Here is a 27,895-nt window from a genome sequence, read left to right on the forward strand (position 1 = left end):
ATATTGCTGGTCAATGACCGGGCCACTTTTTGCGATTCGGCACTGCGTCGCTTTAACTGACAATCGCACGGCTCCCAAACAAAATTGGCATCCTTTTTTTCCCACAAATAGAGCTTTCTTTTGGTGGTATTTGATCACCTCTGCGTTTTTTAGTTTTTGCGCTATAATCAAAAATAGAGCGACAATTTTGAAAAATATTTATATTTTTTACTTTTTGCTATAATAAATATCCCCCAAAAATATATAAAAAAATATATTTTTTTCCTCAGTTTAGGCCGATACGTATTCTTCTACATATTTTTCATTACAAAAAAATCTCAATAAGCGTTTATTGATTGGCTTGCGCAAAAGTTATAGCGTTTACAAAATAGGGGATAGTTTTATGGCATTTTTATTAATATTTTTTTTTTACTAGTAATGGCGGCGATCAGCGTTTTTTATCGGTACTGTGACATTATGGCGGACACTTTTGACACATTTTTGAGACCATTGGCATTTTTATAGCGATCAGTACTATAAAAATGCATTGATTACTATAAAAATGACACTGGCAGTGAAGGGGTTAACACGAGGGGGCAAGCAAGGGGTTAATCATGTTCCCTGGGTGTGTTCTAACTGAAGGGGGGTGGGACTGACATGGGAAATTACAAATCGCTTCGCGAGGCGACGTATAGCTACGGGCTCTCGCGCAGGGAAGCCGACCTGCCGCCGTAAAACTGCGGCAGCTGGTCGGCAAGTAGTTAATATTCTTTATCCTCCATTTAAAGTGGATGTATACCCTCTTCTATACTAGGTGAAGTGAATAGCGGCGTGTTACACAAATCTCTCTACAAAAGTTTTACATGTATATCTGTTGTCTTTCCCTTTCTACATTCTTTAAAACGTGCATATCATGTTAGAAATCTTGTTTCTCCTTCCAGCATTGTGAGGAGGGGGGTGTGGACTGTGTGAGAGCTGACTGGAGGAAAGACACACACCCCCACTCCACATAGGCAGAGAAACGAAGCCACAGTCTGAATAGACCAGCTCTCTGCTTTTCTACCTCTAAGCGCCCTCCCGACACAGATTTTCAGCTGCTTTTATCTCATGCGTCGGAGAGCTTGTCAGAAGTTATCATGCTCATAACAGAGGAACGGAGAAGCAGAAAGACACGGGACTCAACGCTTTGGAGAGAGATAAGTAAACACTACAGATATTTGCCCAGGTCAGATTTCATTAATGGGGGTTTACAACCACTTTAAGTCAGTAGGTGGGGATTTAGGTTCCTTCTTAGGCCTCGTACACACGACCGAGTTTCTCGGCAAAAACCAGCAGGAAACCGAGGAAACCGGTCGTGTGTACACTTTCGACGAGGAAACTGTTGAGGATCTTGTCAAGCCAAAAAGAGAGCATGTCTTCTTTTTCCTCGACGGCAATGGAGAAATTTGGCTCGCCGAGATCCTTGACAGCCTAACAAGGAACTCGACGAGGAAAACGATGTGTTTCGCCCGTCGAGTTCCTCGGTCATGTGTACGAGGCTTCACATGTTTTTAGGTTTCTTCAAGCTGTAAAAAAATTCTACTGTTTACAGAGCTCAATTGTGTCAGCTGACATTTATACACAAACACAAGTAAATATGTCACAACAGTGACTCCTCTGCTCTTTCCCTCTGAACGATTACATCTGAAGTTTCATTGAGAGACATCATTCTGAAAGGAGATACCTAGTGATATATACCAAACCATGAAAAATTATTTGGTTTGGTATACAGAATTTTTGTGACTAAAATAGTCAGTGACAGATTAAAATTGATTGACAGAGAAACATATGTTTGAATTTTCCAGTAAAAAGACCCAAATCAATAAATTTTGAATCGGTCAAATCGAAATTAGATTTATTTTTTAGATTCGAATGTGGCAAAGTGAACAAACAAAAGAAAAATCTTCATCAAATATTTACAATGACACTTTAACCTCCCTGGCGGTATTATTCTTTCAGAAAAAACATGCTGAAAGCGGTACCATTATTTGCAAGGAAATTTGGCGTTTTATATTGTAGGTCTGTAATTTTTAGAAATAACTCACTTAAATCTGACCAAACAAGATTCTAATAGGCATCCCGGGTATGACATTTTTTTAAAAACAAAATTATAAATTATAATATAATAAATAATTATAAATAATTATAACAAATAATAATATAATCAAAATACAAATTATTCAATAATGTAAACAAATCAAAATCACTGAAATTTGCTCAGTTGCAGAATTGTTGCTGTCATTATTTTTTTTTTTTTATGACGAATTTCCCCACAAATCGCTATCGCACAATTCTGCAAGTGATTATAATTTATTATCGCTGTTTTTTAGCTGATCTAAAACTATTTTTGACATAAAGGGACACTTTTGGTTGCTATGGACGATCTACAGTTTGCAGGGAGAAAGAAACGTTTTTATTATATAAAATGACATGCATGACACAGGACAGACCACTAGGGACAAGGGGGGTGTGTTTTTTTTACATACAGTACTGTAATCTATAAGATTACAGTATACTGTATGTAAAGTGTTTGTTTACTTTTTTTAATTTGGCGCCGTTCTCCGTCCCCGTGCGTCGTAACGTCGCAGGGAACGAAGATCGGCGTCACACGGAGGCACTGTGTGAATCGAGCGAGGTCCCGCTCGCTCACACAGCGCGGTGGCATCGCTGGATCTAGGGACAAGGTAAGTAAACCAAGCCTGTGGATTCAGCGAGGCAAGCCCGAGTCTGACTCGGGGTTACCGCTCGCAGCAGGAAAATCTAACCCCGAGTCAGACTCGGGAATACCGCCAGGCAGGTTAAATCCCCTTTGGCTTAACTAAAACAGCATTATTTCAAAATAGTACTCTAATAACACACACAGGGGGTTATTTACAAAAGGCAAATCCACTTTGCACTACAAGTGCACATAAAGTGCACTTGGACGTTCAGTTGCTGTAGATCTAAGGGGGACATGCAAGGAAAATAAAAAACAGCATTTTAGCATGCACATGATTGGATGATAAAATAAGCAGAGCTTCCCCCTTATTTCAGATCTTCCCCTCAGATCTTCAGCGACTGCACTTGCAGTGCACTTATAGTGCAAACTGGATTTACCTTTCGTACATAGCCCCCACAGTCTTTGATTCCAGCAATATGGGTACAGTTAGAATTCGACTGGAGTTTGTTGAAAAATTTGATTTGAATTTCAGTCCAAATTTCTGAAATTTAGACAAATTTTTTTTAGTTATTTGGAGCATTCGGTAAAGTTTGTTTGTATTGTAATTTGGGTATTCGGATATATCCAAAACTCCAAATAACAAAAAATTTGTCTGAATATTGATTAGGAACAAAACGAACCGCACATGTCTATCTTTTATCTAAACCACTCCATTGTTGCTCTGGCTGTATGTTTAGGGTCATTTTTCTGCTGGAAGGTGAACCTCTGGCCCAGTCTCAAGTATTTTGCAAACTCTAACAGGTTTTCTTCTAAGATTGCCCTGTATTTGGCGCCATCCATCTTCCCATCAACTCTTACCAGCTTCCCCATCCCTGCTGAAGAAAATCATTCCCACAACATGATGCTGCCACTATCATGCTTCACTGTGTGGATGTGCAGTGTTAGTTTTCCGCCACACATAGCGTTTTGCTGTTAGGTCAAAAAGTAAAATTTTGGTGTCATCTGACCAGAGCACCTTCTTCCACATCTAGATTTGCTGTATCTCCCACATGGCTTCTCGCAAACTGCAAACGGGACTTCTTATGGCTTTCTTTAACCACTTGACCACTGGGCACTTAAACCCTCTTCCTAACTAGACACATTTTCAGCTTTCAGTGCTCTCACAATTTGAATGACAATTACTCATATGACATTTTTGTCCTCTTTTTCCCCACAAATAGAGCTTTCTTTTGGAGGTATTTATTCACCTCTAGATGTTTAAAAAAAATTGCGCTATTAAAGAAAAAAGACAGAAAATTATGTAATAAAAGTTTAGTTTAGTTTCTGTTATAACATTTTGCAAATTAGTAATTTTTCTTCATAAATTTTCGTCAAAATTTATAATGCTACATATCTTTGGTAAAAATAACCCAACGCAGTGTATATTATTTGGTCTTTGTGAAAGTTATAGAGTCCACAAGCTATGGTGCCAATCTCTGAAAATGTATCACACCTGAAGTACTGACGTCCTATCCTATTTCTTGAGACCCCAACATGCCAGGAAGGTACAAATACCCCCCCAAATTACCCCTTTTTGGAAAGTAGACATTCCAAGGTATTTAGTAAGAGGCATGGTGAGTTTTTTGAAGTTGTAATTTTTTCCCACAATTCTTTGCAAAATCAATTTTTTTCCCCCCACAAAATGGTCATATTAGCAGGTTATTTCTCACACACGGCATATACATACCACAAATTACACCCTAAAATACATTCTGCTATTACTCCCAAGTATGGCAATACCACATTTACACAGCGTGGCCACATACAGAGGCCCAACATGCAGGGAGTACCTTCAGGTGTTCTGGAGCATAAATTACACATCTAATTTCCTGATTACCTCTTACATTTTTGAAGGTCCTGGAGCAACAGGACAATAGAAATGCCCCAAAAATTACCCTATTTTGGAAAGAAAACACCCCAACGTATAATCTATGAGGCATAATGAGTATTTTGAACATGTTATTTTTATTTTAAAGTTTTTGGAAAATGTGGAAAGAAAATTAAAACACATTTTTTTACACAAAGTTGTCCATTCATACAATATTTCTAACACATAGCATGTACATAGAAAAAATTACACCCCAAAATAGATTTGCCTACTTCTCCTGAGTATGGTGATACCACATGATCGCCACGCCAATGTCAGTGACCATTTACAGTGATCCGTGATGCGCCGGGTCCAGAGGACCCATCGGTCACGGATGCTCCTGTGTGCGCGCCCCTGGGGGCGCACGGGAGTGCGATTCTGGGAGGACGTCAATGTACACCCTTCCAGAGTTATCGAACCGCCCTGTAGCCATCATTCAGCTATGGGCCGGTTGTTAAATGGTTAAATAATGTCTTTCTTCTAGCCAATCTTCCAAGGCCAGATTTGTAGAGTGCATGACTAATAGTTGTCCTGTGAACAGATTCTCCCACCTGAGTTGTGGATTTCTGCAGCTCCTCCAGAGTTACCATGGGCCTCTTGGCTGCTTCTCTGATTAATGACCTCCTTGTGCAGCCTGTGTCAGTTTAGGGATTCAATTTCAAGGGATATGAATACTTTTTCAAAGCACTGGGTTATTTACGAAAGGCAAATCCACTTTGCACTATAAGTGCACTTGGAAGTGCAGTCGCTGTAGATACGAGGGGGCATGCAAGGAAAATAAAAAAAAGCATTTTAGCTTGCACATGATTGGATGATAAAATCAGCAGAGCTTCCCCTCATTTCATGTCTTCCCCTCAGATCTACAGCGACTGCACTACCAAGTGCACTTTCAGTGCAATTTCAAGTGCACTTGCAGTGTACTTGTAGTGCAAAGTGGATTCGCCTTTTGTAAATAACCCCCCACTGTAGCATCTCGTATCAATGGGAGAAACAGTGACCCAAAGGCTGGATAGAGGCACGCATAAGTTCACATCCAGTTCATGTGCCACAATTTGGAGACCACTGCTTTACAGTAACTTATGCAGCTGCTAGGAAAAAGGATTTGTATGACCATATTTGTATGTGTGGGCTGGTTGCATTTATAGAGAGCATAGAACTTCAAGTTGACTAATTATATCTTTATAAACTAGTGTATCGCAGGAGATGCATTACACTGTGTAGTACAAATCTAGAACATTTGAGGAAATACTGTTCATTTTATTGAATTGTCAAAACAAAATGAGTTTTTCTAACTTGCCTGCTAGCTGTGATACTTCTTTACTATGTTATAATAGGATAAGAGAATCCTAGATCACATATATACACATCCAACCTGAGCCACCCCCAATCTAATTGCAACCTACTTATACATACAAAGGTGTCCTTTTATGAAGCAGTGAAATCTATTCACTGCTTCGTTCTCGGGAAATCACGGAGGAGATTTTTCTCCTCTGTGTGCCTGTTTATGAAGCAGTGTAGATCGCTTCACCCTTGGAGGAGTGAAGTGATCTACCAACTGTTCAAACAGTGGAGAACGGCCCCTGATACTGGAATCTCGTGAGACTTTACGAGATTTCAGTACCAGAAATTCACAGAAAAACCGAGATGTCAGTTTATTGAGCAGTGATAAATTATCACCGCTCAGTACACTAACAGACGGCGTGGGTAATGTAATTAAAATAACAAGTCCCCCTTCATAATATATACTGTATATGTATACACACACATTTTATATATATATATATATATACATGTACACATTATATATATTTATGTATATATATATATGTATACACATAAATATTACAGGGGGACATGTTTACAGTGTTGGGGGGTCAGAACGAGGTAGAAGGAAGTTAAAAATCTTCCTCCTTCCTCCTCAGAACTCCCGAGATTCTCTCTTCACTCCCCGCTTCACCACCTCTGAGATGGTGAATCCAGGAGTGTGAATTCTGACTCAGATCGCCAGTGAAGCTTTCAGACCACAGCTTCATAAACTGGCATACCAGTGAGTTAGGATTATGATCTGACACGTGTTTAAAATGACAAATGAGAGCTATTAGTATATATATACTGTATAAATCCAGTGTACTTATATAAACTGCATTTTATATAAACAGTAGCTTCCGAATCCTAAATCAGAATGAACTAGTTACATTAACCTGACTTACTATGACAATAAAATAAAGCTGCATTGTCCTTATTCATAATAGAAAGGAACTGAAAATGTCATAAATCAAATAGTAAAGACAGCATTATATTATCAGTCAAAAATGTACTTCCAGATCATTGTTCAGAACAATGAATGGGGAGAAGTAATCTAACATGACTGAATCATGTTGACAGAGTCATTTCTCAGACAGGTAAATGGATAAGTGAGTCGTGAAGAGTGCCATATGCTGTTGACAGGATCACCTTTTGACTTCCAATGTATCTACTGTAGCTTGTGAACAGTATTGTAAGAAACATATGTATTGAAAGCTTAGTGAAAGCATAATCATAACAGTAATCTGTAAATTTTTCATAAAAAACAGGCTTTTGTTTTTTCCAAATATGCATACATGTGCAATTCGTTTCAGTCCGAATCTCCAAATTAAATAGTACCGAATTTCATTGAAATTCGTTTTAATTTTGTTTCGTATATTCATTTTCGAATGAATTCCATATTTTCTGAACAATTCAAATTTGCATCGGTCTAAAAATTATTAAAATTCTGTGTAAAGAATAGCTGATTGTTATGGAGCAGGCCAGGAAGCCGGCCGACGCATTCTTAACAACTGATGACTCATCAGCTGTCAGCGGGCTTCCCCACTGACAGCTGAGATGTAAACAAAAGAATGCCGGCAATGAAAATCTCAAAAAAAAACTGTGTGGGGCCCCCCACAATCCATACCAGGCCCTTCGCGTCTGGTATGGATTTTAAGGGGAAGCCTATGGCAAAAAAAAAAAATTATGTGGTCCCTCCCCCAAAATCTATACAAGACCCTTATCCGAGCATGCAGCCCGGCAGACCAGAAAATGGGGGGGCAAGTGAGTGCGCCCACCTTCTGAACAAAATCAGGCCAATTGCCCTTAACATGGGAGGGGTGCTGTGGGGCAGGTGCCCCCCCCAAAAAAAGTCCACCGTTGTAGATACATTGTCAATCACAATGTCTGTCGCACCCAAAAATAGAAAAAAATCTCTGGTCTTGTCAAAGTCTCCTGTCATCTGCCTGCTCTGCCATCTGACATTTCTTTAATAAAGGTGCCCCAAAGCACCTTATTGATGGGGACAAGGGCCTCTTCCCCACAACCCTGGCTGATGGTTGTGAGGGTCTGTGGGTGGGGGGCTTATAGGAATCTGGAAGACCCTTTTAACAAGGGAACCCTCAGAACCTGTGTGAATGAGTATGAGATACACAACATGGTTTTTGGGCAATTCCTTTATTTAAAAAAAAAAAAAAGCCCCCTGGTTTAATCAATTGTCAATCATGACGCCTGCCGCACTGCTGGACCCAAAAAAGGAGGAAAAAAATACCTTTGGTCTCGTTAAAGGTTCCGCCAGCTAACATCAATCAGATCATGCTGGGTCGATGACGTCACAAGGGGATGGGGTCATCCCTTCATTAACTAAGAAATGTCAGACGGCAGAGCAGGAAGAAGGCAGGAGCCTTTGACGAGATCAAATTCTCTTTGTAAACATCATTTGGAATTCTACTTGCCAGATATTGAATTGAATATATACCAGCCCAAAAATAGTTTCTAAATATAATCTGTAAACACTTGTAATCACACTTCCTTTCCTCTTCACTTCCCCCACCTTACATTGCATGGCTTGTCTCTAGCCATTGCTGAGTGTGTAGATGGCTGACACTTACTGAAATATAATATACTATTGTATTGACCCACACAAACAGCACTAGATTGTGTTGTTATGTTTACATCTTTGTAATCAATTAATGTTGTGAAGGCCATGTTGGTGCAATGGCTAGTATTAAAATGTATACAAAGTCCTGTAAAATGTTGGTGTCTAGCTACAGTATCCTTTACCAGATTTTAAGAAACATCCAGGAGGGCAGAGATAGTCTGTGCTTTTTGATCAGGTTTATTCAATGTGGTGAAGCTAAGAGCAGCGATCTTGTACAAATTGCAGCAACTCCTGGTAAACAAGTTACTCTAGTATATGAATAAAACACACATGGCCTGGGGTTGATTTACTGTTCACTTTGCAAGGGAACTTGTACTTTGCCAAAGAATTTGCTCCAGAGCTTAGTGAATTAGGTGAAATTCTGCTGACTACCATCATCCAATCATGTGCAAGCAGAAATGCTGCTTTTTTATTTTCCTGGCTTATGATTGAGCTTCACCACATTTACTAAGCTCTAAAGTGAATTCCTCTGCAAGGTCCAATTTCCCTTGCAGCATACCCACATATCTGCTACCCCAATACCAATGGTATCTCTACTACCTAATAATTGTTAATAACAAAAACAGGAAATGAGACTGAATAAATCATATTTTCCAACATTCTGCAGGCAAATTTCAGTTGGTGAGCAGAGACTATGGGTTATTAATATGAAGAAGAATTATACATACTGTAGGTACACAGGTAGTTTAATGCAGCACAAATTCATATGTATCTAACGTTCACAGTATATATTAACCACTTAAAGACTGCATATATACTGCGTCAGGGTGGCTCTATTGCACAAAACAACGTACCCATACGTAATTTCATGCAATGGATACTGTGGGCATGTGCCCTCTGCATAGAGGGGGAGCCAATCAGTGGGTCCGGTGGACCGGATGTTCGCCAGCCACCCGCGACCACTCCACAGAGAGGTAGAATGGTGATCTGCCTATGTAAACAAGGCAGATCCCCATTCTGACAGGGAATTACACAGAGATATTCTGTTCCTTGAAAGCAGGAATTTTGCTGAAATGACTGTTTACAGGGTATAGAGACATAATAGTTAACTGATTCCTTTTAAAAATGATTAAAAATAGATAAAAATCAATCATATAATGTTCCTTCAGTTTCAGTTTCGTTTTTGCATGCTGTTTCATGCTTCTGTGATGAACAGAAACAAAGAGCCAATACAGGGCAGTGATGGTTTGTAAAACGAAACTGATTGGTGTTGAGGGGTTTTAGACACACATAGGTAGATTCAGGTACAATAGTGCAAAGTTACGGCGGCGTAGCTTAGCCTGTTTAGGCTACGCCGCCGTAAATTAGCTAGGCTAGTAATAATTCTCAATATACTTGCCTGCTAATATACGGTGACGTAGCCTAAAGTGGGCGGGCGTAAGAGCGCGGAATTCAAATGACTTAGAGGGGGGCGTGTTTGATGGTAATGAGGCTTGACCTCACGTTTTTGACGTTTTTTTTTCACTGCGCATGCGCCGGGCGACTACATTTCCCAGTGTGCATTGCGGTTACGTACGCCGCACGGGCCTATTGATTTTGACGTGAACGTAAACTACGTAAATCCCGATTCGCGGACGACTTACGCAAACAACGTTAAAAATTCGAATCTCACGGCGGGAACGGCGGCCATACTTTAACATTGTTATTCCACCTAATAGATGGAATAACTTTAGGCCTGTAATGCGCTATGGAAACGGCGTAAACGGCTGCGGCGGCCGGGCGTACGTTCGTGAATCGGCGTATAAACTCATTTACATATTCTACGTTGGCCGCAATGGAAGTGCCACCTAGCGGCCATCCAAAATATTGCAACCTAAGATAGGACGGCGCAAGCCGTCGTATCTTAGATATGTTTAAGCGTATCTCTGTTTGAGCATACGCTTAAACATAAGTCGGCGTAGATTCTGAGTTAGGTCAACTTATCTACTGATAAGTCGGCCTAACTCTGACTGAATCTACCTAACAGTAATCACACCTCCTAAATTAGTGACCACAGAGAGAAAGCTCCCATGACTTTTTTCATCAGGAAACAGACTGTTCAGAACAGAGAAGGTTTACAGCAACATCAGAGCAAAAACAAACAATAAGGACATGAAACCAGGACTGCAGTAAGGTAAAGCTAAAAAAAAAATCCTTTAGTGACCCTTTAACCCTTTGATCGCCTCTGATGTTAACCCCTTCCCTGCCAGTGTCATTTATACAGTAGCAGTGCATTTTATTTAGCACTGATCACTGTATTGGTGTCACTGGCCCCCAAAAAGTGTCACTTAGTGTCAGGTTTGTCCACTGCAATGTCGCAGTCCCGCTAAAAATCACTGATCGCCACCATTACTAGTAAATCTATCCTATAGTTTATAGACGCTATAACTTTTGTGCAAATCAATCATTTTACCAAAAATATATAGAAGAATACATATTTTCCTAAATTGATAAAGAAATTAGATTAAAAAAAATATGTGGGCTATGTATTATAGCACAAAGTAAAATATATATATATATTTTCAAAATTATCTGTCTTTTTTTGTTTATAGCGCAAAAGATAAAAACCGCAGAGGTGGTCAAATACCATCAATAGAAAGCTCTATTTGTGAAAAAAATTATTTGGGTACAGCGTCACACGACCACGTAATTGTCAGTTAAAGTAACGCAGTGCCGTATTGCAGGAAAAATGGCTTGGTCATTAAGGGGGTAAAACCTTCTGGGCTGAAGTGGTGTAATAAACAGGGAAATAGATTAAACTGGATAAAGATTAATTTCTCAGGAAAGTAAATAGAAAAGTAAGAAGTAAAGTGAGCCATAAGCATAATAAATAAAACAAAATAAATGACTGGCAATTAGGAATGGGCAAATGGTTCGGCCCGAACATGACAGGTTCAAGGTAATCCCCAGGGGAGAGCACAAAAAGAGGGCTCTACTCATGTAGAGCCCTCTTTTTGTGCTCTCCCCTGGGGAATAACTTGAACCTGCCCAGTCTAATAATAGTCACTACTTGGGGGATCCGCATTTTATATCCCTCTTGAGCTATGGATCCCAGTCTATTGATATTTTGAATGATCACTTTGACATCCTATATTTCGGCTTGTTGGCTGAAAAGGAAGACATTCTTCTTATATCAATTTTCTCCATTTGTGACTTTTGTAGTCATATACACCGACTATTTGGAAATTACAGTTGGTCTCCCCATTTTTGCTTCGCCCAGTATTGCACCTTCTTTGAGTGGCTCGCTTTCTCCTCTATTGGATGTCTGGTTTGGCCACATGCTAACCAAGAAACTAATTTGTAAGAGTGAGATCCCTTTCTTGCCTCTACAATTACTGTTTTCCTGAATTTGCGAAAAACGTTGATGCATTCGGGCTCTCATCATTTATATGTACTCATGTGTATGATATTAAATTTGTGTATTGTCCTTGTATCCTATGTTATATATGTGGTTTTCGTTTTCTATTAAACATTTATATATTTTTTACATCTCTATTGTTTACTGTGCCGCTAAAAGTCCGATTAGGGTTCATACCTCTATTTTTTGCTTTTTCTTTACCACATTATTTACGGATGTTGGCAATGTGAGTGCTATTCTTCTATTTGTTTTACGCCATATAGTTATGTGCATTAGAAATGTGCATGACGAAAAATATTGGTTTTGTTTCGTTTAATTTTGATCCGTTAATCTTGTTATTTTGTTTAGTTCAATTTAGTTGATTTGTTAAATTCGTATTCGGAATGCGTATTCGTTTTTTTTTTCTTTGAATCTACAGTTTTTTTTTCGATTTGAAACATTGATATATTTTCAAAATCGGTTGAAACAAAAAAGTTATATTGTTTTTGATTTTAATGCAGCAAAGTGAAAAAACATTTTCTTCGCTTAGTGATGTTGCCCGTGCTATCCAGCCACAGCATGCAGAGAAGTTGGTGGACTGCCGTACTAAATCGTCCTCATCCTCTTCATACTCTGTCACCCAAGCAGAGACTAGTGCGCAGTCCCCTGCAGCTGCCAGAGTGACAAAACCTGCCTCCTTGTCTACAGCTATTTCTGCCATAGCACCAGCATCAGGCATGGAGGAGTAAGTAGAGTTTTTTTAACACAGCGCCAGCCACTTGCTCCTTGACGATGCACAGCCATTACTCAATAAAGATGTTGGTTCTGAGGTTGAGGAAAGCAGGAACATGAGCCTACAGAGAGGGAAGAACACTGGTACACAAATTGGCATTCATGTTTCCCCAGCCGTAGCATATTGCCAAGTTGTCTCCAGTGGAAATGAGGATGGAGGAGATGATAAGGATGTTGAGGTCACTGACTCAATTTGGGTGCTGGATAGAGCAGAGGAGGAAAGTGAGGGTGAGGCACAACGCCAACGAGGCAGCCATCATGGAAAAGTAGAGAGCAGCCATCGTATTCCATCACATTGTGGAGCTGTTATCTCCCGTCCCACTGCCCACAGCTCAGCTGTCTGAGCCTTTTTTAGTACATGTGCAGCCGATCGCACTGTTTGCTATTTGCAAACTTTGTCTCAAGCACATCAATGTGGCAAAAACACCAACCATTTGGGTACTACATGCTTGACAAGGCATATACTTCCCACCACTCAGCCCCTTGGCAAGAGCACCTAAAAGCCACAAAAAGGGGCACAAATCTGTCCCTCCTCCTTACTCACCCCAGTCTATCCCTGCTATACCTCATGAACTCTCAGTAGTCTCCACTGACAGGGATGATGGTATAGAGCAGAGTGTCCCAGGTCCTTGCAGCACATCTGCCAGCAGCACTCCACCAGCTGTAGACTATAGCCAGAAAATGTCTCTGCCCCATCTGCTGCAGTGGGAAAAAAATACAGCCCCTGCCACCCACACGCCAAGCATCTAAATGCAAGCTTGTCAAAGCTGTTGGCTCTACTTCTGCCTGTCCCCTTGTGTGAATTTTCAGAATGTACTGTACCCCAATAGCAGGTTCCCAGACGTTATTTCGTTGCCATCACCTGGAAGGCAATGTTGTTGGGCAAGGCAGTCAGCCGCAAAGTCCACGTTACTGCTGACATGTAGTCCAACAAGCAGGGGCAGGAATAATATATTTGGTTCATAGCACACTGAGTAACTCTGTTTGCAACTCGGAAAGATGCAGGACAGGGCTCAGTGCTACAGCTTGTTGTGTCCCCACATTTCCATACAGCTGGTGATGATGGCAGATTTGTCAGCTCTACCCCCTCCTCCTCCTCCTTCATGCCCTCCTCTGCTGAATTGTCCTATGAACCTCAAGTACCCCATAAGTATTCAAAGGGCTATTCAATATGACAATATCACAGGCTAAAAGATGCCATGCAGTGCTCCAGCTGGTGTGTCTAAGGGACAGAAACCACATCGGAGCAGAGATTCTTGCAGCTCTGCAGGAACAGCCTCAGAGGTGGTTCACGGCTTCACGCCATGCCAGCTGGAGCCAGGAATGGTGGTGTGTGTGATAATGGCACAAACCTCCTGTCTGCCCTTAGACAGGGAAAGTTGACACATGTGCCATGCCTGGTACATGTCCTCAATTTGGTGGTGCAGCATTTCCTAAATGGGGCTGGAAGATCTACTAAAGCAGGCCAGAAGAGTCTGTAGCCATTTTAGGCAGTCAAATACAGCCAGTGCTAGGAAATTCAGGGTAAATTCAACTTGCCCGTTATCCACCTGATTTGTGACATGCCCACCAGATTGAACTCGACTTTCGCAATGCTGTGGCAGCTGTATATGTACCAGAGGGCTGTCAACGAGTACCTGTGTGAGTATGGCACAATGACAGGCTCAGGCCAATGACTGCTCCTAAAGGATGCATGCTCTGTACTGTCACCATTTGAGGAAGCCACAAAGGATGGTAAATGTGACAATGCATGCATCAGTGAAACAATCCCTGTTGTGTTCTTGCTGGAACAGACTCTGCACGGCATTATGGACAGGGCACTCGAGGCAGAGCAGTGGGACGAAGAGGAGGATTTCCTTTTCTCTCAAGGCCCACTTTATGCAGACACCTATGCCACAGAACACACAAAAGGAGAGAGAGGAGGAGGATTCTGGCAAGTTCTGAGGCATTGAAGCAGAGGAAGAAATACGTCAAACATTATGGTTTTCCATCCCCAGAAGCCTTGGGAGTTGTACATGGCTGGGAGGAGGCAGTTCCACATACTGTAATCCTAATTGACCCCAAGGAGTCTGCTTCTAATGCCTCCGCAAATTTTCTGTGCATGGGTTCCCTCATGTTTCAAAGCCTGCGAAAGGACCCAAGAATACGTGTAATAAAGGAAAGGGATCACTATCACCGTTATAAGGGGAAAGTATCATCCCATCCCCACAGAGAGTGCACAAGATGAAATCTCTTCAGGAAACCTTAAAGAGGAGTTTATCAAACGCTTTTTTCAACCCTGGTAGGTTACAGTGTCATGGAAAACATAGTTTTGAGGCTTCTGTTGATCAAGAGAGTCCTCGCCGCCCAGGGTTATCATATTCCACATCCCATAAGGAGCGTCTGCATCACATGGTGGAAGATCAGGCTTGTCCTTCTCTCTTACCCCACATACACCACCGAGATCCTCATACATACCAAGAGCCGACTCGTGAACCATTGGGGACACGGGACTCCTAACCCTGGAGAATCAGTAAGGGAGAGGAAGGAGGGACTGACGAGCTCGGCGTTCGTGGATAAGAGCCCCAGTTTTTTCACCCACATGTGTGTGCATCTCCACTGGTTTAAATCAGAAGACATTGCTATCCCTCTCTGTGACGTTATCACACCATCTGGTTTCTACTCCTTTTACTTTTTCATGTAATACACTGTATGGAGAGCCGTATGTGATATTCAACAACGGACCACACCCATCAGGATCAGGCTGATTTAATCCAGCTTGCCAGATTAGAGGTGAGCTGCTGGGATCACTAGAGGTGCATATATGAGATCTTGGTTACGGCTCACTCTCTATCTTTCACCCTTTTTGGATACAAGGCCTCCTTCTTCTGAAATACTTTGACCCTTATTCCTATTTTTATTTTTATATTTATTTTTATTTCTATTTTTATATTTTATTTTTATTGTTGTGTTTTTCAACATTTTTCACTTCACAACGTTATTGATTGGATAAAGTATTGATGAACTGCACCCCTACATGGTTGGATTTTGTTGTACCTGGACCTCTTCAGCACTGTGCCCTCGATTAATGACTATTCAACATTATTGTTTACTGGTATATTAGTGTCACTCCCCCTTTTTTGGACTTTCCCCACCCATTTTTTGTACTTGTATATGTATGTGGTTATATGTACACACACATTAATTTGTATAACACTTTACAGCGCAAATATTTCACTTGTTACAATTATCACTTTTTGTCTATCGAGGTAGACCTCTTTTTTATTTGCAGCAGTATCCCCACTTTTCACTTGTCCCCTCACTCTAGACAGCGCAGGAGTTCACTTCACTTAAGATTATCTAGGGGTGAGATAAAAGGCTTTCCAGTCTATGATCTGTTGGTTTACTGGATCATGAGAATAGACCACTGGCCAGAACTTGGCCAGTATGCTATTGAGCTGCTGGTCTGCCCTGCATCCAGCGTGCTTTCTGAATGGGCATTCAGTGCTGCTGGAGGTTTTGTTATTGATCATAGAACGCGTATGTTCACAGTCCTGGATTACCAGCAGCTATGAAGCCCCTGGTGCCGATGTTGCCGATTAAGTGTTTTTTTTGGAGGACTAGGACTGCCTGGTGTTGTGGGTGTTGATTTCATCAGTAAGAATGTATTTGGTGTACGTTTCATGGGCACAATTAACACAATTAACACCCAAAGACCAATTTTCCCCCACCTGTTTGACAGGTGCATATTATTGCAATTTGTGACAGCAAGGCCAATTCTTGCTTTCATCAAGAGTACAGATGTGTCACTTTACAGGTGGACTAAGGGCACCCCCCCCCCCACAGGTACTATGTTAAAAGGAGATTTAAATTTTTATATTTTCACTTTTTTTCATTTATACATGTTCACCAGCGAAGTACCTGGACCCCCATAACCATTGTATGCCAAATTACCTGCATATAAGCCTTCAAAATGGGCAATTTTGATTTTTCACATTCAGGCCATGTAGACCTCAATGGGGTTTGTTATTTGGTTCCGAACTTTCACAATGTTTGAAAGTGCTGGTGCGAACCAGACATGGGGTCGTTTGGCCCATCCCTACTGGCAATATAACAAACATATACCTTTGAAAGTTAACCAGGTAAAGCCATTACCAGAAAATGAAAAGGAGGTTTACAAGGTGACTTTCATAAAAATATTTTAGATTCCTGATAAACAGATGTAAGAGAGTGATTTATATATTTGAATCAATGTTTATATTTTGAGATTTACAGGTGTAACAAATATTACTTTTAATTTGATCATTAAAATGTAAGGTTTGGCATAGACATGTGCACAGCAAAATTTTTCGTTTATTTCTGTTTAGTTTCTGTTCGTTTATCGTGATTCGTAGTTATCATATTCGTACTCTTTAGTATTTTCGTAACACTCTTTTTTTCCGTTTCCGTTTTTTTTTGTTAGTTTATTTTTCGTTGAATCCAGATTCGTATTTTCATTATATTTTGTATTCTGCCGCGTTCGTATTTTTAAAATGATTTTATTTGTTTCTTCGTTTTTACGTTAGTTTAATTTTCGTTGTTTTGCTATTCGTATTTACATTATATTTTCCATCATGCCGCATTCGTATTTTCGTAAGAAATATATTTTCGTTGCTTTATGATCATTCGTATTTTCGTGTCTAATTTCCTTTGATTGTAAAAACTTACTTTTGTAGATTTTATTGCATTCGTAATTCTGTTAGAATAAATTTTACGTTTATTCGACACACTACACGTCGTAATTTTGTAATTCGTACTTTACTGTGATTGACTTGACTGTCTTAGTTAGCACACACACCCTGTCTAGAATGAAGTCTGACGTAGAAGAAAACTAAAATATGTCAGATATTACAAATACAAATTTAGAAATTAGATGCACTGCAGTCTAACACAGAAAAAGACACAAGGAGCCAGGAGGTAATGAGAAAGAAGCTCATTGGGGGAAGGAACAAACCTCTTCAGAGGAAAGGGACAGCGCTCAGTGGTTATTGGTCAATGTCCAGAAATATTTCAGTACTAACGAAAGCTAATTTACATTATTTTGTATTTTCGTTGTTTTCATTTCCGTTTTCCGAAGATTCGTAATTTATTTTTCATTAGTTTTGATTTTCGTTTTTTATTCTTTGTTCGGCATTTCGGTTGTTTTCTTTTCGGTCTTCGAATATTAGTAAGTTTGCATTTTCGTTCATTTTGTTTTTCATAATTATTTTTTTTTTTGGGTTCGGTATTTTCATTGTTTCTATGTTTTCGTTTCTTTCATCTTTCGTATCTTCGTTGTTTTTCATATTCGTTATTTTGAAAATATCGTTATTCGTTATTAATTGCGCTAAACCGTTCGTTCATTCGTATGTTAACGAATCAACTAAAATAATGAAAATTGATGGAAAACGTATTCGTAACTTAAAAAATTGCACATGCCTAGTTTGGCATAATAACATAATTGGATTAAGTGTTCATGACAAACCCTGTACCTTTTTCAAGAAGTAAATTCACAGTTTTCCAAGCAGAGCATGAAGTGGCCAGCAGCAGAGGTGTACGAAAATCGTTATCGATACTGTCAATATTTGCTCCCTGTAAATAGGAGAAGAAGGTGAGTACATAATGGAGCAATGCTAAAATAAAACAGGCAATAATTAGTCTCCAGTCTGTCTATGGAAAGGATATAAAACTGTAATTACTAATGGGCTAATAGCTACACACTGAACCACAAACGTACTTGTTGAAAAAAAAAAAACAGTTCTGTGCTTTGGGATATATAAAACATTAGAGCCTGTGCCAAAATCACCAGAGTGAAAGCGAGGGCACTATTTTCCTGAGCCTGTCATATTCTGAGGCTCAAAAGGTAAATTATACCTGTATTAAAAGAGGAGACACACCAAGCAATTTCTACAGGCAAGGGTCCAAATCTTGATAGGAGAAATTAAATACACTAAGCTATAATTACCCTTATTTGCCAAGTGTACGGGACAAGTGAACTGGCCCGAAGCGGTGAGCAGAAAATTTGTTTGCGGCTGGTTCAAACTGAGGATGAGCCATGTTCGAGTTGACCATGGGCAGAATCTCAGACATGATCGAGCAAGTGCGACAAATGTGGCAGGGACACGGTATGCACCATCTTCCTGGAAGATTTAGGTAAGTGGAATATCTGTTCCCGGTTTGTGTCGCACAAGCTGACAGACAAACAGAAAGCAAAACGGATGGAAACCCATGGATATTTCATAACCGTGTGTGACCCGGATCCATCATGATAACACACCTGGGCACTGTGGGATGTGCCAATTCTTGGCTCTCAATCATCCACCATACTCCACTGATCTGGCACCTGCAGACTTCTTTCTGTTTCCCCGCTCGAAGAGAGTGATGAAAAGCGCACGTTTTGGAGGATGTGCCGGTAATCCTAAAATATGTGACAGCGGTTTTGCAATCGATTCCTAAAGAGGCTATCACTATCAGCTAAAACTTAACAAAAGCTTCCAAAAACACATATAGTACAGAGTCGTCTTTCAAAAAAAATGCATCAGCCAGGATAGCTCATGTTGAACGATTATTGTATGTCAAATTATAAGAAAAAATTTGCAGTGCAAATATCAATTTTTTTAAAAAATAAAGCTTTTCACTGGGAAATGTATTCACAGCCCAATCCTAATCATGTTGCTTAAATCATTGAGGTTCATTTACTAAAGGCAAATATACTGTAAACTGCAAGTGAAGTTGCTCCAGAGCTTATTAAATGAGGTAAAGCTTAAAGTGGGGGTTCACCCCAAAAAAATGTTTTAACATTACATTCAGGCGAGTTGACATAATGACATTAGGCTGTTTTTTTTAAATCCTTGCCGTACATGCTGTTTTATCTACATTTTCACAGCGGCTTCCGGGTATGTAATCTGAGGGACTGGGCATTCCTAATTGATTGACATGCTTTCCGACCGGCGCATACAGCACATAACGAGTTGCCAAAAGAAGCCGGACTGCAAGTCGGCTCTATACGGCGCCTGCTCCCCGACGTTTGGCTTCTTTCGGCAACTCGTGACGCGCTGTAAGCATGTCAATCAATTAGGAACGCCCAGTCCCGCAGATTACATACCCGGAAGCCGCCGTGAAAATGTAGATAAAACGGAATGTACGGCAAGGATTTAAAAAAAAACAGCCTAATGTCATTATGTCAACTCGCCTGAATGTAATGTTAAAAAATGTTTTTTGGGTGAACCCCCGCTTTAACTTAAAAAGTAAATAAAATATTTTTGCTTGTACATGGTTTGATGATGGAAATCAGAGAAGCTTCCCCTCATTTACTAAGATCAAGAGCAACTTACAGTGAACAGTATATTTGCCTTCAGTAAATCAACCCCTTTGTCTTTATTGTTGTTTTAATTACATAACACAGAAGACCGTTACCAAAAGCAGTGGTGGGTTACATCAGCAGGGAAAATATGAAAAGTCACCCATCTCTGTGAGTGATTCTGGGATTTGTATTGAAAACAGCTGTCAAATGTGGCATTCTTGTAAAACTCTTTATCAAAGTTAGTTTCACCTACAGCCCTGCTATCAGCAATTTATGCCAAATGCTAATACCAAACACTAAAGGGACATTAAAAAAGTCAGGATTTTTGCTTGCAAATGGTTGGATGACTGAAACAAACTAAGCTCTGTGGCACTTAAAGCGGAGTTCCACCCAAAATTGAACTTCGGTTTTTCGAACTCCTCCCCCCCTCCAGCGTCACATTTGGCCCCTTTCAGGGGGGGAGGAGGGAGCAGATACCTGTGTAATCCAGGTATTTGCTCCCACTTCCGGGCATAGCTGCCTCAATTAACAAATTCTGTATGTAATGTTTATTATCTTTTGCAAAAAACGTTATTAAAGGTTGATAAAAGACTAAATTGAACATATCTCATTTGTATTTATTAATCATTATCTCAGTTTACATGATTTTTCAATTTTTTTTTTTTTTTTGCCTTTACATAGTACTTCAGTTGAATTATTTGCTCATTCTTATACTGATTTAGATACTTTGTACTTTATGAGCTTATCTAATGTCTTTTAAAGTCACAGTCAATGTAGTCTATTTGTGTTATTTTATTATGTTAGGAGACTCTCTGCAGTTGGCTAATTGTGAAGATAATTGAGTACATAATGAAAGATCTGGTGTAATTGTATGTATTCATGCATCCTAAAATGATTTCATTTTGTCCTCTATCTAATAAGTAAAATGCAATTTTATTTCAATGTACTGTATTCTTTAATGATTTATTCTTCCCTCCTGTTTGGATGAATCATTATTCTAGATAACTTTCTGCCCTGAAACTAATTTCATTTTCTATGTGTTAATTGAACATTTTGATTTTTAAATATTATATTTTATTCAGCTTTACAAAATAAAGAAACACATTTCAACTATATTCAATTTTATTTCTATTTGATGCTGTAGTATAGATGCATTTATACATCCTGGTTGTTCATCTAAAAATAACCTTGGGGTACTGCCATCAGAGGGCATCCTTATGGCCCAAAATAGCTCTGGTAAAATTAGCATGAAAGTGAGTGAATTTATCTATCACTGGGAAAATCTGAAATTCCTCCTATCCCACCACCTCACTGTTTAAAAAAAAAAAAAAAAACACTTTTACGAAGCTCTCCTACATTCCTCTATATCTGCTGCCAGTTTTCATCACTAATGCTGCTTCCAGGTGTGTCAATACTGATTCAGATACTTTGTACTGTATGAGCTTATCTAATGTCTTTTAAAGTCACAGTCAATGTAGTCTATTTGTGTTATTTTATTATGTTAGGAGATTCTCTGCAGTTGGCTAATTGTGAAGATAATTGAGTACATAATGAAAGATCTGGTGTAATTGTATGTATTCATGCATCCTAAAATGAATTAATTTTGAATTTATCTGTCACTGGGAAAATCTGAAATTCCTCCTATCCCACCACCTCACTGTTTAAAAAAAAAAAAACACTTTTACGAAGCTCTCCTACATTCCTCTATATCTGCTGCCAGTTTTCATCACTAATGCTGCTTCCAGGTGTGTCAACCGGCGATCCACACTGCAGTTTGGTGGCCTCTTTGTGACATCTTGCCTGTGAAGGTAATTATTTATCCAGTATGGTATAGCTAGAAATAGTTCAACTGGATTTTTTTATGTAATGTTGAGAACATTTTGTAGCTTATCCAAGCTACTTCTTCATCTCTAATTAATGTCAGGAATAGAACACAGGATTTAGATCCATATAGGCAGTAGCAGACATTAACCCAAAAGAGACAATAGTTCCATAAGTGTCAAATCTCTTGCCACTTGTTTTACTACTGCAGAGGCTATTGATACTGTAAAAATTATTGTAGCTAACCTGTACATAGAAGAAGAGAGCCTTGAATTCTTTCAGGGGCATAACACCAAATCATTGGTTCAGGTATGTGGAGGATACATGGGTCAAGATTACAACATCAGAAATATAGGCTTCTTGTCCCAGTCAGGTGTCAGGCTCAGAGACCAGTAGCTATAGTGGTGGAGAGGGTCCAACCAACCAGCTACAGATATGTGCATCTGCAGATCAACCTGCTTATGGCTCACCAGGGGGAGAGAAAGCTAGGGTCCAGAAGCACATATAGCAGGTACAGATAGAGAAGAAGCATAGTCAGTAAACAAGCTAAAGGTCATTAACAAGTGGTTGTAGTTTGGGATTAAGCAGAAGCGTGGTTAAAGAACAAGTGGTAGCAGAGATATGGACAGCAGCAAGAGTGACAAGAGTGAGATATTGGCTGGAGAGAGCACAATAGTTTGGCAAACAGGAAGTGCAAAGGCATGGATAAAATAGGAAGTTCATGGGAGGACCAAGAGAAACAAGGTTCAAGGCAAGATAGTTGAAGGAATTATCCACGGAGTTGTCTGGCATCTCAGAAATGTTGCCAGACACAGCAGAGGTCACAGGTACAGACCCAGATCCTGACACCTCTATTGAACACATAGGGCTTCGGTTACTAGGAATGAAGAGTGGAAAATCTGGTGCAGCTGTACTTGGTAGCCAATCAGCCTTTAACTTCAGCTTGTTCAATTAGGCTTTGAGAAAAAAAACTGAATGCAGAGCTGCACCAGATTTTGCACACTCCAGTTTAAGTAAATCAACACCAATGCGCAAAAACATTAAATTTACACAGGAAGAAGCACAGAAAAACAAGTTATATTTTTAGGACGGTATGTTACATGTCAAGGAAAGAGATGACATTGGATGCCTTGGACATTAATGTCTACCTGATGTGTGAGTGATAGCGTTGAACCTCTAAAAATAAAGGTTGATTATGACGGATCTACCATAAAGTTATTTTTTCTTCAAAGAAGCAGATCCATTGTTGAGATAGAATACAAGTACTCCCTATTCTGGTGCTAGGCTGCCAACCTCTTAAAGAGGTCCCTTTAACTCACTTGAAAGCCTTTTCAAAACATTTAATGATTAAAGGCATTAAATACAGCCAAAGCATATTGCATCAAGCAAGGCTTGACGAAGACTAATGAATTCTGACAGCACTAAAGACAGCATGTTTCTCAGCCAATGACGAGGCAGCGACCCGAGAGAGCAGCGGCTTTCGTGCACATCGCTGGATTGCTATCCGACTCTTTACTGGACTTTTACCTTCACGCAAAAAAGCTGGAAACTAATCGGTTCCTGTGCAGATTTTGCACACTCCAGTTTTTGTAAATCAACCCTATAGTGTGGCATAGCTGTCATATGATTTATGTATGTAACCAATAATGACTCAACTACACTTGACCAGATCTGCAGTATTAAAATACACAGTACCATGCAGAGTACCTCATATCTGTATTGATCGTATATACTGTGGTAATACATTTTCATAACTCTAATTTTTAAAGCCCAAATCAATCACATTTTTTGCATTTAGATAAAGTGGGTAAAGTTAGGACCTCTATCAAATTTTAATATCTGTCTGTGTCCTTATGTGGGAGTTTTTTTTCGAACTTTCTGTTTGTGTGGCAGGTGTCAGATGGAGCAGAGAAGGTGGAACCCTCTCCACATTGGGGACAGGGCCAATAGGTTTAGAGCTTCTGTCAGAATATTATTGCTGTCTATGTCCCTTGAAAAATAAGATGTAACTCCTCTATGGAGACACAGACAGCATTAAATCCAACAAAAAATCCTCAATGAAGATCCAAACAGCATTTAAAACCAATGATTACAACAGATACATTAAATTGTTCTAACTCTATCCAAAACTGCCTTCAAAACTGTTTTTGATTTACATAATTCATGAAATATTTACCATAGATATTAAATAATCTGCCAGGTCAGCGTGGTCAAACAAACACGATCTATTGGAAAAACAAAAGCAAAGTAAATATTGGGAAAAAGCAATAAAAGCGATAAGGGCATGCAACACAAATGATACCATATTGTTTGGAGAACTGGCAAAGATGAAATATTAAAGTTCAAGTTTACTTGAAAACAATTAAGATTTATTGGACTTGGACATAGCTAAAATTTCACAGGGAAATTTAAAATGCAAATTTATAAATGCATTCTAATTTGCATTACAAATCCAAAGGTACTTTACACTGATATCCAGGCATGCAGATATTAAACAGTTGAAATATACGTATGTGAGCTGTCTTATTTGCCAAAAAAAATTCTTATCCTGTCCAGTCACATTTGTGTTTCTCTGCCAAGCAGGACTGCTACTTTCTCTGTTAGATGTAAATTATATCTAAATTCAAACTTTTAGGCTGGATTACACTGCTGTACATGCAACAAGTATGGTAATTCACATTAGTACGTGTGAATAGACCCTAATGTTGTATCCACAGACTCTTTGCAAGAATCACAATGCTGACTCATTTTAACTGCAGCATTGTCACCTGAGTCAGACTACATGAAGTTATTTCAATGCATAGTTTGCTAACACATTGTGCTGTAGTCACATCAGTTCAACATTGCTGCAGCATGCATGGATCCATCTACAGAATGTAGAATTTGTTTATTAAAAAATGCAAGTCTATTATATTCACACTGTATTCTTTTGTGAGCAGTGTCAAGTCAACTCTCCACTTGCAGCCTACTGTTTGGACAGCAACACATTGATAAAGGATCCCCTCTGCTCAATTTTCTTTTTTTCAGCATGTTCTTTATCTGCACATGTGCTTGTAGCAAAACCCGATTAACTCCATGTGCAGTTGCTTCCTCTCCAAGTCTGTGAGGGTTATTTATTAAAACTGGAGAGTGCAAAATCTGGCACAGCTTTGCGGAAAAAACAATCAGCTTTCAGGTTTTATTGCCAAAGCTTAATTGAAAAAGCTCAAGTTAGAAGCCGATTGGCTACCATGCACAACTGCACCAGGTTCTGAGTGCTCCAGTTTTAGTTAATCTCGACCTGTTTGTTGCTGTGCAAAGTAGCTCAAAGATGAGTCAGTTTTTCTCATTCAACCAGCAGGTTGAGTGAAAAAAAAAAACAAACTTGATTACTCCATTCACAGGCTCCAGGTGGATGGTGGAACCCTCCCTGCTGAGTGTATTGTATTCTGACAGCAGGGAGACCTCCCTACTGTACGAATACACAGATCAGTGTTGCAGGCTAAAGATTGCAGTGCTGATTGAGCAGAGGAAATCTGACAAGACTTGTACAGAAGGTGATCAGTACATAGAACTTTGTATAACCACAGTGTCCATACATGGATCAAAATTCCCTTCTGAATAGGCTGAATTTCTATTGTTCCGTATGGCCAGCTTAAGTGATGGCAGGAGTTAAGGCATCAATATGTCAAGTTAGATTACGATAGTTATGTTAGTTGTATGTCAAAATACATTTAATTATTTTTTGCAGAAACAACAACTGCTTTCAGTTGTATTGTTTTTTAATCTGCCTGGTATTCATGGTTACATTTTTAATCTTCCTAATAAACTTAGAGGATGATTTCCACAATTCAAATGGTTTAACAAATCCAAAGTATAACGCTTTTTTTTTTGACAATGTATTCCAAGAGCTATTAGATGCTGTGAGCTGATATTTCCACACACACAGTCACAGTAAATTACTAAAAAGCAACAGATGGACAGGCAGGAGATGCAGTTTATGAGGCATTCAACCATAAAATTTATTACCTTCTATAATTTTAATTCTGCTTTTTATTAGTATATTGCTAAATTAAGGCTACTGATACCTTATCAAATTTTTAAGGCTTTGTAATGTTTCATTGTTAGTTTAGTGTTATAAAATACACTGTCACAGAAGCTTCACAACGAACAATAATGTCTACTTGCTTATATTACTTTGTGTAACCAAATGAAATTCCTAAATGCAGTTTATTCTTGTTCAAAAGAAATTCTCACTGTATTATGTTTTATTCATTATACTGTTTATCATTCTCAGCTTTGACATTTATCATGATCTATATACTCTGCAACAGACACATTTTAATGCAAATTGTAATATAAAATATTTATAGATTTTATAAGAACTTATGTATATTTCTGATAGAAATCAGGAAGAAGTGATTGTCTAGAATGGTTTGTCATTCATGCAACCAACCTTCTATCCAATGATCTTATCTCTGCTTTCAAGTATACTAACACATATGCACATGACTGTAAATGTTTTTTTTTTTAATATGGAACAATGTATATGTTGTAGTCTGTAGATAGTTTTAGTGCTAGACCAGGGGTCTCCAAACTATGGCCCTCAAGTTGTTCAGGAATTACAATTCCAGTCATGCCTAGTCATGTCTGTGAATGTCAAAGTTTAACAATGCCTCATGGGACGTGTAGTTCCTCAGCAGATGGAAGGCCGTAGTTTGGAGATCCCTGCGCTAGACCACAATAAAAGATATCTTAAAAATAGATGGAGTTTCATGGCCACACATTGGATAATTCTTGGGAGTTCAACTGCTGAGATTACCATAATTCTCGGCTCTCTGGCCTGCCTTGGAGTTTTCAGTGCCCCAACCTACACACACCCCCCTCACATTTGGGTTTTCTAATTTGTGCTTTAGACCAGGGTATGTGAACCTGACATGGCCTAAAAAGTGTCAGATGTAACAACAGCATTGCCTGCAAGTTATATATATAGTTACATAGTTACTCTGGTTGAAAAAAGGACACAAGTACCAATTTTAATCTTCAAATTGACTCATTTGCTCATGTAAAACCACTGACTCCTGTGCCCATGTGAAGCCAAGCTGCATGCCAAGGACATGACTTATTTCTCAGTTAAGAAAAAGCACTGCCCATTACTGTCAGCTATCAAATGACAGAAGTGTGCAGCAGAGACTTTGGCATTTGACAGTCATAGTTTATTGCAAAATACAGGGACTATTGCAGAAATGGGCAGTGCTTAATCTGAACCTAAAGAACAGTAAAATCAATGTGTACAGGGGGCTTGGGCCTAGGGTTCAAAGTATCCACAAGGACACAGGATTCAATTTGAAAATAAAAACAGGTACTTGCAGACACAAAATGATGCCTTCACCAGCATGTTACCTTAGGCACTTTTTAGGCCAGGTTGGGTATCTTTTTAGAACAGAGATCTCCTCACCAGAGCTCATAAGGGATTTAACAAACTGAGGCTATGTTACACGGATACATTGCACCACCACCTACCAAAAATAATAGTTTTAGATGAACAAACTAAGAATTGTGACAAAAGAGCATGTTTAGGCTTATTTAACAGTGGAATACATGGCCACTACTGTTGCCAAGGACTTATTTGTAGTCTTGTGCATCAAAATGTAGCTTTAGGTGATCTTTCATCAATTGCAAAAATTTGAAAAATCAGAAATAATTCTCCTAATTATCATACTGTGATCAATCATGCTGTTGTTCTACTGATTTATAAACGCTGTTTTTTAGGCAATGAATATCAAGACTATCCAAATGGCATTAGTATTTTTTTTAAATAACCCCAGATAACCACAAACCTAAACAATTATATATAGATTGTTGTTAATTAGTAAACTTGGGTCATGAAGAAGTGGCTAAAAGAATACATGGGATGTTTTCTTTAGATAAAAATAAATTTCTTACTTATGTAGTGGTGTTTCATTATTTCCATCTGGCAAATCAACAATATTATTATCCCCAGTGTAGGATGAGAGCATGAACTTGACAATTTCAGTTGCTCCTTGAGTAGAAGCAAAATGAAGAGCTGTGGCATTATCGTTCTGCGACAGAAAGTAAGAGAAACAGAAAAGTTATAGTTATATGAAAAATGGAGACTGTTATATTGTAAAGTTTTA

General features: G+C 39.1%; 1 protein-coding gene across 3 annotated transcripts in view; it reads right to left on the reverse strand.

The window, feature by feature from the left end:
* Positions 1 to 27,895, reverse strand: part of TRPA1 (transient receptor potential cation channel subfamily A member 1) — a 172,893-nt gene that overhangs the window by 79,201 nt on the left and 65,797 nt on the right. For all 3 annotated transcript variants that reach the window (XM_040354407.1, XM_040354408.1, XM_040354406.1), the window contains 3 exons: positions 27,684 to 27,820; positions 23,935 to 23,983; positions 18,127 to 18,226 (listed from right to left, as the gene is read on the reverse strand). In XM_040354407.1, coding sequence (XP_040210341.1) covers positions 18,127 to 18,226; positions 23,935 to 23,983; positions 27,684 to 27,820 — 286 coding nt within the window. The remainder of the gene's footprint in view (positions 1 to 18,126; positions 18,227 to 23,934; positions 23,984 to 27,683; positions 27,821 to 27,895) is intronic.

This window comes from Rana temporaria, chromosome 5 (genome assembly GCF_905171775.1).
Source record: "Rana temporaria chromosome 5, aRanTem1.1, whole genome shotgun sequence".
Taxonomy (NCBI): Eukaryota; Metazoa; Chordata; class Amphibia; order Anura; family Ranidae; genus Rana; species Rana temporaria.